The sequence below is a fragment of the Oncorhynchus clarkii genome, chromosome 6, assembly GCF_045791955.1.
Source record: "Oncorhynchus clarkii lewisi isolate Uvic-CL-2024 chromosome 6, UVic_Ocla_1.0, whole genome shotgun sequence".
NCBI lineage: Eukaryota > Metazoa > Chordata > Actinopteri > Salmoniformes > Salmonidae > Oncorhynchus > Oncorhynchus clarkii.
In genome coordinates, this window is record NC_092152.1 from 32,712,243 (window position 1) to 32,731,444 (window position 19,202).

The 19,202-nt window shown below is 42.1% G+C and overlaps 1 protein-coding gene across 2 annotated transcripts in view; it reads left to right on the forward strand.

The window, feature by feature from the left end:
• Nucleotides 1-4,614: 4,614 nt before the first annotated feature.
• LOC139411006 (serine incorporator 5) overlaps nt 4,615-19,202 on the forward strand; it is a 53,815-nt gene continuing 39,227 nt past the window's right edge. The window contains exon 1 of one of the 2 annotated variants that reach the window (XM_071156774.1): nt 4,615-4,878. In XM_071156774.1, the coding sequence (XP_071012875.1) occupies nt 4,852-4,878 (27 nt within the window). In that variant the 5' untranslated portion in view covers nt 4,615-4,851. The remainder of the gene's footprint in view (nt 4,879-19,202) is intronic. The other variant, XM_071156775.1, reaches the window with a different exon arrangement.

Sequence of the window (19,202 nt, forward strand, 5' to 3'; positions counted from 1 at the left end):
GTTGATGCTCTTGTTCATTTGGTTGACACCTCTGAAATAACGTGACACCTCAACTCTTAGCCAACTCGCGTCACAATGAAGTATCACATTTGATACTGTTTTTTTTCATGAATTTTATGAAAATTGTTAGTGGGACATTTTTGTGGAATATAAAATATGGAACTTGTGTTTGGGAATCCTCATGTCACCTTTCCCACTCTCTGGTTTGTGTTGGCATTCACCCCACATGGAGGGCAGGGCAGATTACACTACTTAAACAGTGACTCTGAAACCTGATAAATGTATAAAGAATAAACCTTGAGGTGAGGAAAGCAAAGAAACACTAAAGCATATAACACTGTATGTGGACAGCCCTCCAAATGAGTGGATTTGGATATTTCAGCCAAACTTGTGACGGGTGTATAAAATTGAGCACACAGACAAACATTGGCAGTAGAATGCCCTTACTGAAGAGCTCAGGGACTTTCAACGTGGCAACGTCATAGGATGCCACCTTTCCAACAAGTCAGTTCGTCACATTTCTGCCCTGATCAACTGTAAGTGCTGTTATTGTGAAGTGGAAACGCCTAGAAGCTCAGAACAACAGCCCAGCTGTGAAGTGGTAGGCCACACAAGCTAACAGAACGGGATGGCTGAAGCGTGTAAAAATCGTCTGTCCTCGATTGCAACACTCACTACTGAGTTTTAAATTGCCTCTGGAAGCAATGTCAGCACAAGACCTGATCGTCAGGAGCTTCATGAAATAAGTTACCATGGCCAGGCAGCCGCACACAAGCCTAAGATCACCATGCGCAATGCCAAGCGTCGGCTGAAATGGTGTAAAGTCATGCTTCATTGGACTCTGGAGCAGTGGAAACACGTTCTCTGGAGTGGTGAGTCACGCACGCTTCACCGTCTGACAGACTAATCTGGGTTTTGTGGATGCTAGGAGAACGCTACCATAGTGCCAACTGTAAAGTTTGGTGGAAAAGGAAAAATGGCCTGGGGCTTTTTTTCATGGTTTGGGATCCTTAGTTCCAAGGAAGGGAAATATGAACACTACAGCCTACATTGACATTATAGACAGTTCTGTGCTTCTAACTTTGTGGCAACAGTTTGGGGAAGGCTCTTTCCAGTCTCAGCATGACAATGCCCCTGTGCACAAATCAAGGTATATACAGAAGTGGTTTGTTGGGATCGATGTGGAAGAATTTGATTGGCCTGCCCAGAGCCCTGACCTCAACCCAATCTAACACCTTTGGGATGAATTGGAATGCCGACTGAGAGCCAGGCCTAAACGCCCAACATCAGTGCCCGACCTCACTAATGCTCTTGTGGCTGAATGGAAGCAAGTCCCTGCAGCAATGTTCCAACATCTACTGAAAAGCCTTCCAGAACAGTGGAGGCTGTTATAGCAGCAAAGAGGGGACCAACTCCATATTAATGCACATGATTTTGGAATGAGATGTTTGATGAGCAGGTCATGTAGTGTGTGTATATAATAGAAAACTAACTAAAAATACACATAGTTTAGTCTGCAATGAAAACCCAAAAAGGAGAATCTCGCAAAATAATGTGTGTGGACAGAAATATGGATACCGGCGACAGGGTTTGATTAGATTTTGAGTGTGCAAGTTCATTTTGCATGGTCCGGTTCCCCGAGTTGGTAGAGATTTCACTTCAGGACCAATAGAATGGCATGAAATGAGCAGGCCCTGCCCACCCTGGGGCACCGAGCCATGCAAAACAAACTTGCCCATTGTGTTTGTGGGAGGGAGGGAGAATGTGTGCGACAAGGAGACATAATGCCTCCAGGGCAGACGGTGGCACAGTTCAGCTCCAGTATGACACCAGTGTGCCACCAGCAGTGCTGTATGTCAACAGTCTAAAGTGACCTCCTGTCCCCTAGGGCTGGGAAATTCCACGGACTTCACAATACGATATTACGACAATACTTACAGTACCACTCAAAAGTTTGGACACACTTATTAATTCAAGGGTTTTTCTTTATTTGTACTATTTTCTACATTGTAGAATAGTAGTGAAGACATCAAAACTATGAAATAACAAATATGGAATCATGTAGTAACCTAAAAAGTATTAAACAAATCAAAATACATTTTATATTTTATATTCTTCAAAGTAGCCATCCTTTGCCTTGATGACTGCTTTGCACACGCTTGGCATTCTCTCAACCAGTTTCACCTGGAATGCTTTTCCAACAGTCTTGAAGGGCTTCCCACATATGCTAAGCACTTGTTGGCTCCTTTTCCTCAACTCTGCGGTCCAACTCATCCCAAACCATCTCAATTAGGTTAAGATTGGGTTATTGTGGAGGCCAAGTAATCTGGTGCAGCACTCCACCACTCTCCTTGGTCAAATAGCCCTTACACAGCCTGGAGGTGTGTTTTGGGTCATTGTCCAGTTGAAAAACAAATGACAGTCCCACTAAGCACAAACCGGATGGGATGGTGTATCGCTGCAGAATGCTGTGGTAGCTATGACAGTGTCACCAGCAGAGCGGCAGGTAGCCTAGTGGTTAGAGCGTTGCTGGATCGAATCCCCAAGCTGTCAAGGTATGAATCTGTCATTCTGCCCCTGAACAAGGCAGTTAACCCACTGTTCCCCGGTAGGCCATAATTGTAAATAAGAATTTGTTCTTAACTGACTTGCCTAGTTAAATAAAGGTTAAATGTAAAAAAATATATATACAAAAAAAACAGAAAAACACCCCCACACCATCTCCTCCATGCTTCACGGTGGGAACCACACATGCGGAGATCATCCATTCACCTACTCTGCGTCTCACAAAGACAGCGGTTGGAACCAAAAATCTCAAATTTGGACTCAACAGACCAAAGGCCAGATTTCCACTGGTCTAATGTCCATTGCTTGTGTTTCTTGGTCCAAGTAAGTCTCTTCTTATTATTGGTGTCCTTTAGTAGTGGTTTCTTTGAAGAAATTCGACCATGAAGGCCTGATTCACGCAGTCATCTCTTTGTCATTCCTATGGTATACAGTCTGATATACCACGGCTGTCAGCCAATCAGCATTCAGGGCTCGAACCACCCAGTTTATAATCAAAAATAATATTGTGATACTCTACTGTATATACTTTCCCCCAATCACTACTGTCCCCTCTGTCCAGACTGATCTAACACAACCTGACAAGTGAGAGCAGATCTCATGACAGACTTAGTCTCTCGCCAAACTCAGGGCAGTCAGCACTCCATAGAGGTTGAGAGAGGAGACTACCTTTTAGCTCTTCCCTGTCCAGTTGTGTCAGAACAGAGCATGTCAAAAGCTGCCATCCTCTACACCTGTACTGTAGTGAGGCCCTTATTGCCTTTCACCCATCAAATGCTGTTGGATCAGTGATTGTTATCTCAATGAAAAGGAAGGAAGGACATCTTATTGGAGTATTGGAGCAGGACTCAGTCCAGACAGACCTCTGTCATTTGGATCATGGGGCTCAGGGTTGAGGTGAGGGCAATGATGCCCCACAATACAATACAGCACTGGAACAGCAGAGCAGGGACACAATGGCCTTGTGTGGCGGCCGAGCCTGGAGAAATGACAGGGTCCAGTGTGTGTGTGAATGGATGGTGTGTGTGTGACGGCGGCGTCAGATGACACACACAGCAGTTGTACACAAGAGGCCAGTTATCAGCTCACACTGTGATAGCAGAATCACTCCAAGAATAGTTATGAGCGCCATTGTTAAGCCCTACATCGCTCATTCTGTGAGAGAATGCGAGACAGAATGAGAGAATGCACGTTTGACTCAAGATCAAATGCCAGCTCCCTTATCTGACTTTGACTTCAATATCACATGATATTGGTTCTCGGCATCACATGATATGAAAATAAATATTAATATTATGTTAAATTAAATAAACACCCAGGCTTCCCTGTCCCATATTACTCACAAGGACAGAGTAGGAAAAGGCTGCCTGTGTGAGTGGGCTCAGATAAGCCATTCTGTATCCATGTGAAGGTCATTTTAGTCCACACAAACACATAGACAAACACACACACACTGAGTGAGAAAAAAAAAACAGCCCCTCTAAACATTCCTCCCTGTATCTTGTTTGCGTTTCTCTGTGGAAATGAAAGAGAGAAAAGAGAAAAGTTTGAGAAGATGAGGTCAGTGTCATCACCCAGGTTCCGGCTAATAGACAAGTTGTTGAAGCTGAGAACTGAGATTTCGTTGTCTGTCACTATGGTGACTACAGTGATAGTCCCACTATGGAACATTATGAAAAGCCAACGCCAGAATCGGTAACACTTCTGTAACAAAAACACACAACGTGACAGATACATTAATAACAGACGCGCACGCGCACACACACACGGTTTATTCAAAATGATTTCACTGTGACTGTAGGACATTTCTAATCCCTAATATAACAGTTTATTGACCAACTGTTATGAACGGAATCTATATGAACCTAGAACAATGTGACTAAAACGGAAGTGAGAAATAAATGAGAAAAGACAATATTATAAATGAAATGTGTCATTGTCACAGTATCGTATCTTCTTTTGTCGTATTAACTGTTTATAACGCTTCATAGTGATTTATTACACAGTACCTCTACATCTTACTTGCTTTGAGTCACGCTCTAGTGACTCAAAGGTTAAATAGTGGCTTTTGTCTGTGCAATGAGTGGTTCAGCAGCTGCCTGTAGCAAGTAACGCCATCACGGTAAATACAGTGGGAGGAGAGAGGGGGAGAGAACGAGAGAGACGGGGAAGACTGGGTCACACGTACTGTCCCCACGGTCTTTTTAAGTAGATTCTACAAGAGAACGTCCGGAACTGGAAAAGTGGGCTACATTCTGAAAGGGTATTTTTGACCACCGTAACAAGATGTGTACCCCGCGCTGTATAGGGCAGGTGAGTAATAATAAGCAAGTGTGTTCACTGATGTTGGAATATTAGTTGGCACGTTTATGTAAAAATCTCCGGCACCAGCTAATATTATAGCTAGCTATCCCTGTTTTGCTAATACTTTAAATTCCAGCATAATGTGTAGTTTACATTTGATGGACAATGTCGACATGTAGTGGTTTTTGTTTTATTCTTAATTTCAATGTGTATTGAAGGTTTAAATTAATTTCTGTATTTTATTAAATGTGTGTGTGCATATGTGTCTTCCAACGGTTGGCTAAAAGCTAATTTAGCTAGCTATTCCTTGCCGATGACAACTCGAAGATAATTTAGCCAGACAGCTTCCAAAAATGTATACAAAGTAACGTTAGCGCACAATGCATCTACAAAGCTGTTGTGATTCGTGTCAGAAGCGATTCTGTAACATTTGTGTAAACTGGCAAAAATGTTACTGGTGTTAGCAATGTCAGTTCGACTGTAAACAATGTACTATAATATCGTTGCACTGTTTATCATGCGGTGACACAATTTTGGGTTCAGTGCCTAAATTTGCCGCTCAGGCTACCTCTACAAACATAGTCTAGCCTTTGTGTTCGGCTTGGTCCAATTCGTTTTTTGAATTGATCTCACAGTTTTCCAGTGACGTAATGCTGTGTGGTTCTGATGGCTTTGGCAGATCTCTTCTTTCCCAGTTTAATGATATGTGTCCGCTTGACTAGCAGTACTGAGTTTAATTCAATATACAATGCGATCTTCGTATTCTGATAGCAGAAGTCGCGTCTAAGTGTCAAGTGTAGACATGACCACTGGGACGTCCCTACCCCAAATCCTAACCTTAACCCCTAACCTTAACCCTAAATGTAACCGTTACCTTAACCACCATAGGAGTTACGGTTATGGTTGGGATTTAGGGTAGAGATGTCCCAAGAATCGTGTCTACACTTGACACATACATGCAACTTCTGCTATCAGAATAAAATTCGACATACCAATTAGGATCTAAAAATACTTGAAACAGTTATTGAACCCATTGCCCTTTATGGTTGTGAGGCCTGGGGTTCGCTCCAAGAATTCACAAAATGGGACAAACACCAAATTGAGACTGGATGCAGAATTCTTCAAAAATATCCTCTGTGTACAATGTAAAACACCAAGTAATGCATGCAGAGCGGAATTAGGCCGATACCCGCTAATTATGAAAATTCAGAAAAGAGACGTTAAACTCTACAACCAGCTAAAAGGAAGCGATTCCCAAACCTTCCATAACAAATCCATCACCTACAGAGAAATGAACCTGGAGAAGAGCCCCATAAGCTAGCTGGTCCTGGGGCTCTGTTCACAAACACAAACAGACCCAGCCCCAGGACAGCAACACTTAGACCCAACCAAATCATGAGAAAGGAAAAAGATAATTACTTGACACATTGGAAATAATTGACAAAATAAACAGAGCAAACCAGAATGCTATTTGGCCCTAAACAGAGAGTACACAGTGGCAGAATACCTGACCACCGTGACTGATCCAAAATTAAGGAAATCGTTGACTATGTACAGACTCAGTGAGCATAGCCTTGCTATTGAGAAAGGCCCCCAAAGGCAGACTTGGCATGGAAAAGAAGACAGGCTATGTGCACACTGCCCACAAAATGAGATGGAAACTGAGCTGCACTTCCTAACTTCCGGCCAAATGTATGACCATATTAGAGACACATAGTTCCCTCAGATTACACAGACCCACAAAGAATTTGAAACAAATCCAATTTTGATAAACTCCCATATCTATTCGGTGAAATATCACAGTGTGCAATATTTATGACCTGTTGCCACAAGAGGAGGTCAACCAGTGAAGAACAAACAGCATTATGTTTATTTGTTATTATGTTTATTTTTTTCCCCCTTTTGTACTTTAACTATTTGCACATCATTACAACACTGTATATAGACATAATATGACATTTTAAATGGCTTTATTAATTTGGAACTTTTGTAAGTGTAATGTTTACTGTTTATTTTTTTTGGGCTTGTTTCACTTTTGTTTATGATCTATTTCACTTTCTTTGGCAATGTAAACATGTTTCCCATTCCAATAAAGGCCCTTAAATTGGAATAGAAAATTGAATTGTGTTCAGATCTGGCTGACCCCTTCAGGAGGTGGTCAGGGATGCATTGTGTGCGGGTTTCTTCTCAGTCTGGACTCTGTCAGGCTACTGAAAGCACATACAGCGGGCGCCGTCATCCTCACTTCGCCCACAAGTCTTCATAAAATATGTGTTTTGGGAGCGAGAGGCACCTTTTTTTCATTAAACATTGGAGGAAATGCGTTCCTAGCCGGTGAGGAACGTGTTTGCTGGCTACATAAATGCTAGCCAGCTAGCTTATTAGGAAAACTATTTTTTGTTTGGCTAGAGTTATGCTAACCTTTTTGCAATCCCTTCAGTTGGCTAGTTACAGAGGCTAGCTGGCTAGTTAGCTACAGCAGTTGGCTACTGCCATCAAGTTGTTGTTTTGTTATTATCAGATTTATACTCGCATACTGGCATTTAAATATAGCGCGGGAAAAGGGAATCCAGACACTCCATGATCAGAATACAAAAGTTGCATGAGCTGCCAAGTCTAGACACGATACCCTTGAACTGAACTGTTGGTTAAGGGCTTGTTGTTTTCGGCGCATGTGGCAAATAAAGTTTGATTTGATTATCCTAGGTGTAGACACATGACGTGATCAGAATACAAAAGCTGCATGAACTGTCAAGTCTAGAGACGGCTACTTGGGGATGATATGGCCAACCCATTAGGTGATGAGCAGAGCTTCTATGGCTGTAAAGACTACGGGGTAGTTTACTCATAGGTTTCTAGTGTCAAACCAACCAATCAAAAGTCCACTAACACATAGTTAAACATGACTTCATGTTGAGATATTTGAGGAAAATATATCATCCAAGCAGGGATACAGAAAACGTATATTTCCCATGGAATAGACCTAGTTCTTGGCATTGTTCCATTAAGGAGGAGTGGATCATGGGCCAGGGCTGATCCTAACTGCCTGCTAGTCTAACCACACGGAATAGTTTCTCCTCCAGATGAATTTAATTACAGGGACACATCCCTTATCCAGTGCAGTCAGGGCCATCCCTTCAGCCCATTCAATGGAGAAAGGAATCAAAGGAAATGAGGGGTGGTGTGTGTGTGGCTGAGATTTGCAGGAAATTAAGCACAAACACTTTAGTCAAAATTGTCCTGCTGTACAGGCCACATGCTAATCCGGTCACAGACTCCTATTAGCTTTGTCCCTATCAACGTGTGTGTGTATTTGTGTTTGTTTTGACAGTGTGTGTATACGTTTGTGTGTGTCTGTGTGTGTGGTCTGTTCATTTCCTCCTTGGTTGAATGTGGGGGGGCTGGCTGTTTTGGATTAAATTAGTATTGGAGAGAAACGGGCCAGAGCTTGACAGAATAGGGACAGAAACGGTGGTGTAGATGGACGCGGAGAGAAGTAGTCTGGGACAGGAGAGTCTGGACCAGGGAGGTGTCTCTGATAGGTGCAGCCGTAACTCTGACCTACGTTGGAAACATAACGTTATGGTGACAAACACAGCAGTGAGAGGTAGGGACACACTGTAGTCACACACTGACTCAGCATACACCTGCCTTGCAGTACTAGTCTGGCAGACACACACACCTGCAGCTGACTAACATAAACATCCAGTAGATGTCTGTCACTCCGGGCCTGCCACAGTGCCACATGGCCCCACTCTGCATTCAGACACAGATCCCAGGCCTGCTGGGCAGTTTAGCCCATAATAGTAGAGGTCAGGCCTTGGGCAAATAGATCTGACCCTGGAACAGTGACAGAAGGTTTCCTTCTGAACCAACGTGGCTAAGTAAACACAGCCATAGTGTAGATATGCATAGTCAGTCTCATAGACTGACTGTCTTCATGTTTAGGAAACAACACGTGTAGTGATTATGATGAAGTGTCCTTTCAAAACCCCTCTGCCTGTGAGCACAGACTAATACAGGCTTCCATAGGAGGAGGGGACTTGAGCTGAGCCCTCAATCAAAACCCAGGATAATGTGGTCTTTGATTGGCTTGGCCTGTACCAGGTATAGCCATTAGAAGACTAGAGTTTGGCTCAGGCTACGATGAGAGCATAGTTGTGGTTGGGAGTAGGACTATGTCTGGAGCTAGTTGCTCTGCTTTAGTTTAGTGTGTGTTTATGTTTGGATGTTTATTTAGCATGTACCCGGATGTGCTGAGGGTCTGCATGTAGAGAGGGTAGTATGATGATACCCAGTGAAATGCCCGTCTGCTTGGTGCTAATGGAAGCGAGAGAGAAAGAGAGATGTAGACACCTGAGCTGAGCCATAAGGGAGACTAGGCATCTACCACCCCACTATCAGATTAGGGGGGTGGGGTGGGGAGGCAATGTAGCAGATTGTTTTTGTCTCCCCACTTTGGTTCTGAAATCACCATCACCCACCAATTCACTTGTCATTTTTGCAGATTAAGTATTTGAGCTAGTAATGTATCAATATTTATCGCCAAGGAATATATAGAACAACTTTGGATTTCACCCCCATCTCAAAAACGAATGGTCTTCTCCTCTTGCTTCTGCCATCCAGTAAGCCTCTCTAAAAGTGACCATATACAGTACACTGATTGTTTAAAGCAAAACTACCAAAACTATTGCTGATGGTGAACCTGAACAATCTAAATAATATCTATTGTAAGCCCCGTTCAGCAGGTAGCTTACTTTTTTTCCCGTAAAACACAATTTTCAACAGTGCATAGATATCAATAACCTAGCAAGTTACATAGTTTGTCACTCAACGAATAAAGCATAATATCACACAAACCATTTTAGTATTTGAACGCTGAAGATGCCGCGCAGATGTGCAAGATCAGGAAAGGTCAAAGATTTTTTTAAATTGGCCTCAGCTTCATGTTGAATCCACTCTTCCACTGTTTTGTAGCCGTGGTAATTGTAAAAGTGAGGCCTGCATATGACTGAAGCTCCCTGACCCAGTCTGCCCGAAGCGGTAGGACTTTCTTCCCATTCAGCTTCTGGCATTTAGATCCAAACAGTGCACTGCCACCACCACCAGTTCTTCTTTTGACGTCAAAGCGAAAATGTATTGTTGCGTTTTTGATAAATGAAGTGTATACTTTTTTTTAATGATCAACTTTTGCATAAATACTGTTTAGATGGAATATCATCAACCTAAGTTGTTCGTTTTGTGGAAATATATTGTGCAACCTTCCCTTGCCTATCTGTGAATCGTTACATCCCTATAAACCGCTGACTCAGCCAGCACTTGACAAGAGATGGTTGCATAATGCATAGGCATACATGTGTTTGGTACTTGATATCCATCTCAGATGAAAAAAGCTGCTACACATTGAAGTTTGACATGTAACTAGAGGTATTCCATTGTCTATAACACAGTTATTAGCAAGATGCTTTATCTGTGCGGTTGTGTCGGAGGTAAAGGTAAATATGGCTGTGTAGCAGTGTGTTATGACTGGACCACATTCTGCCTCTGTGTACTGTCTGTCTGTCCGCCTGTGCCTCTGTGTACTGTCTGTCTGTCCGCCTGTGCCTCTGTGGGTCTCTTTTCTTCAGTTTGTTACTGTCATGGATGCCTCTTGGGTTGCTCAACATTCCCTTTGTCCCTTTCTCTCTCACTTTCTCTCTCGCTTTCTCACTTCCTTTATACGCCTGTCTTTGTTTAGCGTAACCAGGGGCTGTATTTACCCCGTTAAGGAGTTGGTAAACCTGTGTGTGTGATTGTGTGTATGTGTGATTGTGTGTCCGTGTCAGTGTATAGGAAACAGTTCAGCGTAGAGGTCGGCCGATTAATCGGAATGGCCGATTAATTAGGGCCGATTTCAAGTTTTCATAACAACCGGAAATCTGTATTTTTGGACACTGATTTGGCCAATTTAAAAAAATGTATTATTATTATTATTTTTTACACCTTTATTTAATCTTTATTTAACTAGGCAAGTCAGTTAAGAACACATTCTTATTTTCAATGACGGCCTAGGAACAGTAGGTTAACTGCCTTGTTCAGGGGCAGAATGACAGATTTTTACCTTGTCAGCTCAGGGATTCAATCTTGCAACCTTACAGTTAACTAGTCCAACGCTCCAACCACCTGATTACATTGCACTCCACGAGGAGACTGCCTGTTACGCGAATGCAGTAAGCCAAGGTAAGTTGCTAGCTAGCACTAAACTTATCTTATAAAAAACAATCAATCAATCATAATCACTAGTTAACTACACATGGTTGATGATATTACTAGTTTATTTAGCGTGTGGTTATATGCATATAATCGATGCGGTGCGTATTCGCGAAAAAGGACTGTCTTTGCTCCAATGTGTACCTAACCATAAACATCAATGCTTTTCTTAAAATCAATACACAAGTATGTATTTTTAAACCTGCATATTTAGTTAATATTGCCTGCTAACATGACTCGTTGCGAACTGTGAAGACTATTTCTTCCTAACAAAGACAGCCAACTTCGCCAAACGGGGGATGAATATTTCGACTTAGGGATGCCACCCGTTAGATCAAATAAGGAACGGTTCCGTATTTCACTGAAAGAATAAACGTCTTGTTTTCGAGATGATAGTTTCCGGATTCGGCCATATTAATGACCTAAGGCTCGTATTTCTGTGTGTTATTATGTTATAATTAAGTCTATGATTTGCTAGAGCAGTCTGACTGAGCGGTGGTAGGCACCAGCAGGCTTGTAAGCATTCATTCAAACAGCACTTTCGTGCGTTTTGCCAGCAGCTCTTCGCTGTGCTTCAAGCATTGAGCTGTTTATGACTTCAAGCCTATCAACTCCCGAGATTAGGCTGGTGTAACCAATGTGAAATGGCTAGCTAGTTAGCAGGGTGTGCGCTAATAGCGTTTCAGACTTGGAGTGGTTGTTCCTTGCTCTGCATGGGTAATGCTGCTTCAAGGGTGGCTGTTGTCGATGTGTTCCTGGTTTGAGCCCAGGTAGGGGCGAGGAGAGGGACGGAAGCTATACTGTTACACTGGCAATACTAAAGTGCCTATAAGAACATCCAATAGTCAAAAGTATATGAAATACAAATCGTATAGAGAGAAATAGTCCTATAATTCCTATAACAACTTCAACCTAAAACTTCTTACCTGGGAATATTGAAGACTCATGTTTAAAGGAACCACCAGCTTTCATATGTTCTCATGTTCTGAGCAAGGAACTTAAACGTTAGCTTTTTTACATGGCACATATTGCACTTTTACTTTCTTCTACAACACTTTGTTTTTGCATTATTTAAACCAAATTGAACATGTTTCATTATTTATTTGAGGCTAAATTGAATTTATTGATGTATTATATTAAGTTTAAATAAGTGTTCATTCAGTATTGTTGTAATTGTCATTATTTCAAAAACATTTTTTTTTAATCGGCCGATTAATTGGTATCGGCTTTTTTTTGGTCCTCCAATAATCGGTATTGGTATTGGCGTTGAAAAATCATTATCGGTCGACCTCTAGTTCAGTGATACATTTCTGCACTGTGCATGTAGCTGCCTAGCTATAGAGAAAATGGAGCTGCTGTCAGTCAGGGGAGAAAGTGGCACAGGTCAACTCTACTCTATACTACCCCAAGCCCTGGCTCCTAACTCTGTCGGCCCGTGTGTGTGTGTGTGTGTGTGTGTAGGCAGGTGTGTGTTTGTGTGTGTGTGCCTAAGCCTTCTGTCTTTGTCTTCCTGGGTTTCTGTATGTGGTCACATCCTCTCTCGTTCTCTGCAGACACAAAGCGAGGGAGGGAGTGGGTCATAGCCATGGGAAGTAGTTTAAGGGTGGGGTTGCTGCAAATGTTTTCGCCAAACGGGGATGCTGGCTGGCTTGATGTAACCATAGCATGACTTTACATGTAACTGTTGTGTTCAGATACAGTCCTATCCTGATTTGCCGGTGTTGTGTTCTGCTTATTGTTTCACAGTCTGGGTTTGACCTTTGTTTGTGTGTGTGTGTGTGTGTGTGTGTGTGTGTGTGTGTGTGTGTGTGTGTGTGTGTGTGTGTGTGTGTGTGTGTGTGTGTGTGTGTGTGTGTGTGTGTGCGTGTGTGCGCACGCGCGTGCGTGTGTGCTCTCCACCCTCTTTTGTTGCTATCTCAGTCCTGTAGTGGTATCTCATAGTGTTAGAGATATCCCTCGACCTGGGAACAGCTGTGGGTTTCACACACTCATCTGTCTGTTGTTGTTGTGTCAACCTGCTGATTCATTCTTTTTCAAGCCCTCAATTTTGTATTGATGTCTAAATGCAGTGTGTACACTGAGCATGCAAAACATTATGAATGCCTGCTCTTTCCAAGACACTGACTGATCAGTTGAAACCTGGTGAAAGCTATGATCCCTTATTGATGTCACTTGTTATATATATACAAAAGTATGTGGAAACCCCGTCAAATTAGTGGATTCGGCTATTTCAGCCACACCCATTGCCGACAAGTGTATAAAATCGAGTGCACAGCCATGCAATCTCCACAGTCAAACATTGGCAGTAGAACGACCTCACTGAAGAGCTTAGTGACTTTCAATGTGGCACCGTCATAGGATGACATCTTTCCAACAAGTCAGTTCGTCAAGTTTCTGCCCTGGTCAACTGTAAGTGCAGTTGTATGTGGAAACGTCAAGGAGCAACAACGACTCAGTTGCGAAGGGGTAGGCCACACAAGCTCACAGAACTGGACCACTGATTGCTGAAGTGTGTAGCGCTTAAAAATTGTCTGTCCTCGGTTGCAACACTCACTACCGAGTTCCAAACTGCCTCTGGAAGCAATGTCAGTGAAATAGGTTTCCATGGACAAGTAGTCGCACACAAGCCTAAGGTCACCATGCGCAATGCCAAGTGTCTGCTGAAATGGTGTAAAGCTCGCCGCCATTGGACTCTAGAGAAGTGGAACACTTGTCTGGAGTGATGAATCACGCTTCACAATTTGTCAGTCCGACAGATGAATCTGGGTTTGGCGGATGCCAGTAGAACGCTACCTGCCAGAATACATAGTGACAACTGTAAAGTTTGGTGGAGGAGGAATAATGGTCTGGGGCTGTTTTTCATGATTTGGACTAGGCCCCTTAGTTCCAGTGAAGGAAAATCTTAACACTACAGCATACAATGACATTCTAGACGATTCTGTGCTTCCAACTTTGTGGCAACAGTTTGGGGAAGGCCCTTTCCTGTTTCAGCTTGACAATGCTCCTGTTCACAAAGCAAGGTCCATACAGAAATGTTTTTTCTAGATCGGTGAGGAAGAATTTGATTGGCCTGCATAGAACCCTGACCTCAACCCCATCGAACACCTTTAGGATGAATTGGAACACCGACTGCGAGCCAGGCCTAAACGGCCAACATCAGTCCCCACCCTCACTAATGCCCTTGTGGCTGAATGGAAGCAAGTCCCCGCAGCAATGTTCCAACATCTAGTGGAAAGCCTTCCCAGAAGAATGGAGGCTGTTATAGCAGCAAAGGGGGGGACCAACTCCATATTAATGCCCATGATTTTGGAATGAGATGTTCTACGAGCAGGTGTCCAGATATTTTTGGTCACGTAGTGTATGTACTACACAGAAATGCATAATTATGAATGTCATTCTCTACATGGTGATGTATCCTGAATAGGTACACAATGGTAGAAATATTTAATTTCCACTTTGGCATGTTTGGGTATTATTCTGCACACTGGCTAGTACTCTAACGATCTCCGCCCCAGACAAGACCAAATGTTCCGGATTGGACCAAACATGTGCCAATCATAGACGTCTATGTTTCACATGTTTGGACATCACAGCACAGTAGAGTAAAGTTCATTACAGTACAGCACAGTACACTACAGTATAATTCAGTAATGTACTGTATAATTTAGTTCAGTACAGTACAATACAGTAAATTATACTGTACTCTACTCTAGTATTCTCTACTGTACTAAACTCTACTCTACTTTTCTTTACTGTACTGTTCTGTACTGTACTGTACTTTACTATCAAACTTATGAAACAGACGTCTGTGATTGGTTCAGATTTGGACTGACCAAATTTCAACGACCTTTCAACGTCCATGGATGTCCCGTGTCGGTCGGTGCTCAGTGGGTGAGAGGGCTGTTTATCAGTAAATGGAAAGAGAGGGGACTCATTGGTGGCTGTCACTAAGAGCTGGGAGAGGTGACATTAACTGGAGAGAGAGAGAAGAGAGACAGGGAGAGAGAGAGGAAGGTGTTGTCCAGACAGTTTTCATACTCTTGCTTTGACCACCCTGCAACAGAAAGAAAACCGTTATGAGCTGAACATAACAGTATGTCAGTGGAAGGGAGGACAGTAGCAGGTGACCCAACTGTGGTTTGTCACTACTATGAATTCCCATTGTAGCCAATTCAGTTGCAGTCATTCTGTTACAGATTTATTGGTCATTCTGCTATCAATTAGGTAACAGAATGACACATTTTAGTCACTTAATAAGTTATAAACCAAATTGTTATCAGTAAAAACACTATAACTTATTGGTAGGTCTACGTTCACTTCTTTTTTCTGTGAGCTTACATTATCCTCACGAGGGACAGAAAATATCTTAACGGTATGTGGGTTTTTGGTAACAGAATTACAAAACAGTTGGTAATATTTCTTAAACTTAGAGAAGGCAAATAATTTCTGCAAAACTTAATTTGAATGTTGATATTAGTTGGCAGGGGTCTTTACTTCAAAATGATTGTGTTTTGATTAGGGTTGGGCGGTATCTAGATTTTCATACTTGATCTTGACATCTAGCTACTCAGCTAGAAAGTTAGCAAACCAAATGCATAGCTGGAGTCCTGAGCTGAAAGTCATTTATGACACATCTTAGATTTCTTATAGTTAGAATTAAAAGTGCAATATGCAGAATTGCGTCTCCATTTCCTGATTGATAAAATTCTAATAGTTCACCAAATTGTATTTTATGTGACAAAACAAATAGTCATTGTGTAGAGAATCATTGTACCATCTAAACTGCTGTGAAATATCTTTTACATAACCAAAAATATTGTATTTTCAGCTGTTTGAAGCTGGTGTACAAAACCGAAAGTAAAAGACACGAACTAAAACTAAACTTAAGAACAGGAAGCGTAGAAATAGAGCACCTAGAACAGATCTATCGCTTCCTAGATTGGCTTTAAACGATAATGACACATTTCCATGTGAATTTGGTCAGGTTGCACAGAAAGTTACATATTGTAGGTTTAACTTATAGTTAGTTAATATTAATGGCGTACAACGCACTGCGCAGCCCCCACAAGGCAGGGGTTCCCCCCCCAAAAAACATGTAATATATACAGTACCACTCAAAAAGTTTGGACAGGGTTATTTTCTACATTGTAGAATAATAGTGAAGACATCAAAACTATAAAATAACACATATGGAATCATATAGTAACCAAAAAAGTGTTAAACAAATCAAAATACATTTTATGAGAGATTCTTCAAAGTAGCCACCCTTTACCTTGATGACAGATTTGCACACTGTTGTCTGCTTTTCCTTCCAGCACAGAACCCCCACACATCACACCTCCTCCTCCATGCTTCACGGTGGGAACCACACATGCGGAGATCATCCATTCACCTACTCTGCATCTCACAAAGACATGGCGGTTGGAACCAAAAATCTCAATTTGGGACTCATCAGACCAAAGGACAGATTTCCACCGGTCTAATGTCAATTGCCCGTGTTTCTTGGCCCAAGCAAGTCTCTTCATATTATTGGTGTCCTTTAGTAGTGGTTTCTTTGCAGCAATTCGACCATGAAAGCCTGATTCACGCAGTCTTCTCCGAACAGTTGACGTTGAGATGTGTCTGTTACTAGAACTCTGTGAAGCATTTATTTGGGCTGCAATTTCTGAGGCTGGTAACTCTAATGAACTTATCCTCTGCAGCAGAGTTAACTCTGGGGCTTCCTTTCCTGTGGCGGATCTCATGAGAGCCAGTTTCATCATAGCACTTGATGGTTTTCGCAGCTGCACTTGAGGCCACTTTCCAAGTCCTTGAAATTTTCCAGATTGATTGACCTTCATGTCTTAAAGTAATGACGGACTGTCGGACTTTCTTATGTATACGAACCCCACCTGGTCACAACACAACTGATTGCCTCAAATGCAAGAAGGAAAGAAATTCCACAAATAAACTTTTAACAAGTGTCGTGGAAAATTGCAAGATTATGTTATAATGTTTGTATTGCATTGTAATAGTTGTTACATTCGACAGAATAGAGTACTGTGTGTGTGTTCCACTGAGGATGGGCCTCAATGAGATAGCACTGACAGAGGAGATTTACAATGTCTTTGGGTGATAAAACCTAAAGAGCATTCCAGATTGGATGAGGGTAATGGTTCTGTGCTATGAAGTACCAGGAACGAGATTAGAACCTCGTCTGAGGGACCAAACTGAACGATAATTTATAGTGAATGTTATCTGGCTAAGGGATACTCCTTTCTCAAGAAAAAGTATTTCTTTGTGAACAGTTCCTCAGATCTGTGGATCGTCATGTAAGTTGAGAGGGATGTATTTTGGCTATAACAGATCTTTGTACTTTTCTGGTGGGACTTTTCAATGGTTCATTAGAGATAGCGCATCATTGAAGGTCAAAAAGGGCTATTGCAAAGCTCTTAATAAAAAAATATGTAGTTTAAGTGTAACTCTGACTGGTGTGTAGTTTGTAACTCTCCTCATTTGTTAAAGCAGAAAAATGCCACCACACAAGGCACACCTGTTAATTGAAATGGATTCCAGGTGACTACCTCAAGAAGCTGGTTGAGAGAATGCGCAAGAGTGTGCAAAGCTGTCACCAAGGCAAAGGGTTGATACTTTGAAAAATCTCAAATATAAAATAAATGTTGATTTGTTTAACACTTTTTTGGTTACTACATGATTCCATATGTGTTATCTCATAGTTTGTCTTCACTATTATTCTACAATGTAAAAAATAGTAAAAATAAATAAAAACATTGAATGAGTTGGTGTTTCCAAATGTTTCACTGGTGCTGTATGTTTTTTTTAATGTTTTTTTTACAGTATTGAAAATCATACAGTCAGTATTTTGAAATACCCCGGTATACGGAATAAACGGTTTATCGCCCAAGCCTAGTTTTGATGTATTTCTAATACCTTTGAAGATTTTGTCTGCTAGATGTTTTTTAAGACCTCTTTTCCATCTGTTTGACCAGAAATCAAAGCATTCATCTATTCCCAATTTTTTGAACATCAAATTTGGAAAAAAATGATATATGCCTTAATTTCTAAAACATATAGACTCTTAGCTTTCATTTTACACCAAGTTTGATGTGCTTCTATGAACTTCACGTTAGTGCTCATGGGACTTTTTACATGGAATGCACTGAAGTAAATCCAAGGCCAAGCATCCCGTTATACTAAAGCTCTGAGTGGCCCACTGGTTTTACACAGAGGAAAATGGGTTTGTGCGTGGACGTATGTATTCATGCATGTGTGGGACTGTGTGCGTCTTTGTGTGAGAACAACAGGGCAGGGTCTCTAGTTTACCGACCCCTTTAGGGAAGGGGCTATCCCATTCCACCCCTAACTCCTGGGACAGCTGAAGGATGGGAGAGGGAGAAAGAGAGGGAGAGTATAACAGAAAGATCTAGAGGGAGAGAGAGAGTTGTCATTGTCCTTAGGGTCCAGCGATGGTTGAGTCACAGTGGGGGTTGGTGTGGTGTCAGTGGAAGAGGAGTGTGGTTGTGTAGGCTTTTTGTAGAACTGGTAGCCTTGCCATGTAACCCTTTGTGGGTGTAGTGTATGTGATTGCGTGTGAGTGTGTGTAGGGGGGAATGAGGGTGGTGTGGTTGGGATGAGGGGTGGATGGATACAGATTGAGGGGTAATAGTTTGGCAGGCTGGCTGCTAATATTGTCTGACCTGGGGCTTCCAAACATACAGGCAGACCACCTGAGGGAGGGGAGGGTCAGAGTTGGTTGTCATGGCATCTCCATTGTCTCTGTGTGCTGTGGAATGCCTCGGTACAATAGCTAGCTATTCACTCAGCCCCACTTAGCTCCTCTAGCCCCCTCATTGTCTGTTCGTCCCACTGTGTTAGTGTTAGAGCGTCCCCATACACTGGCTCTATTAGATTAGCTAAACGGCTAAATACACACTCACTAAAGACAGCCAACACCCACTCAACCCTTTTTCTACTCCACTTCTTGAGTCTGTGTTGCCTAATTAATTATTATCAAAGAGAGGAACTAATCCCATTTAGTCCTGTGTAGTGTAGTAGAGGATTTAGGCCCAAAATCAACTCCCTAC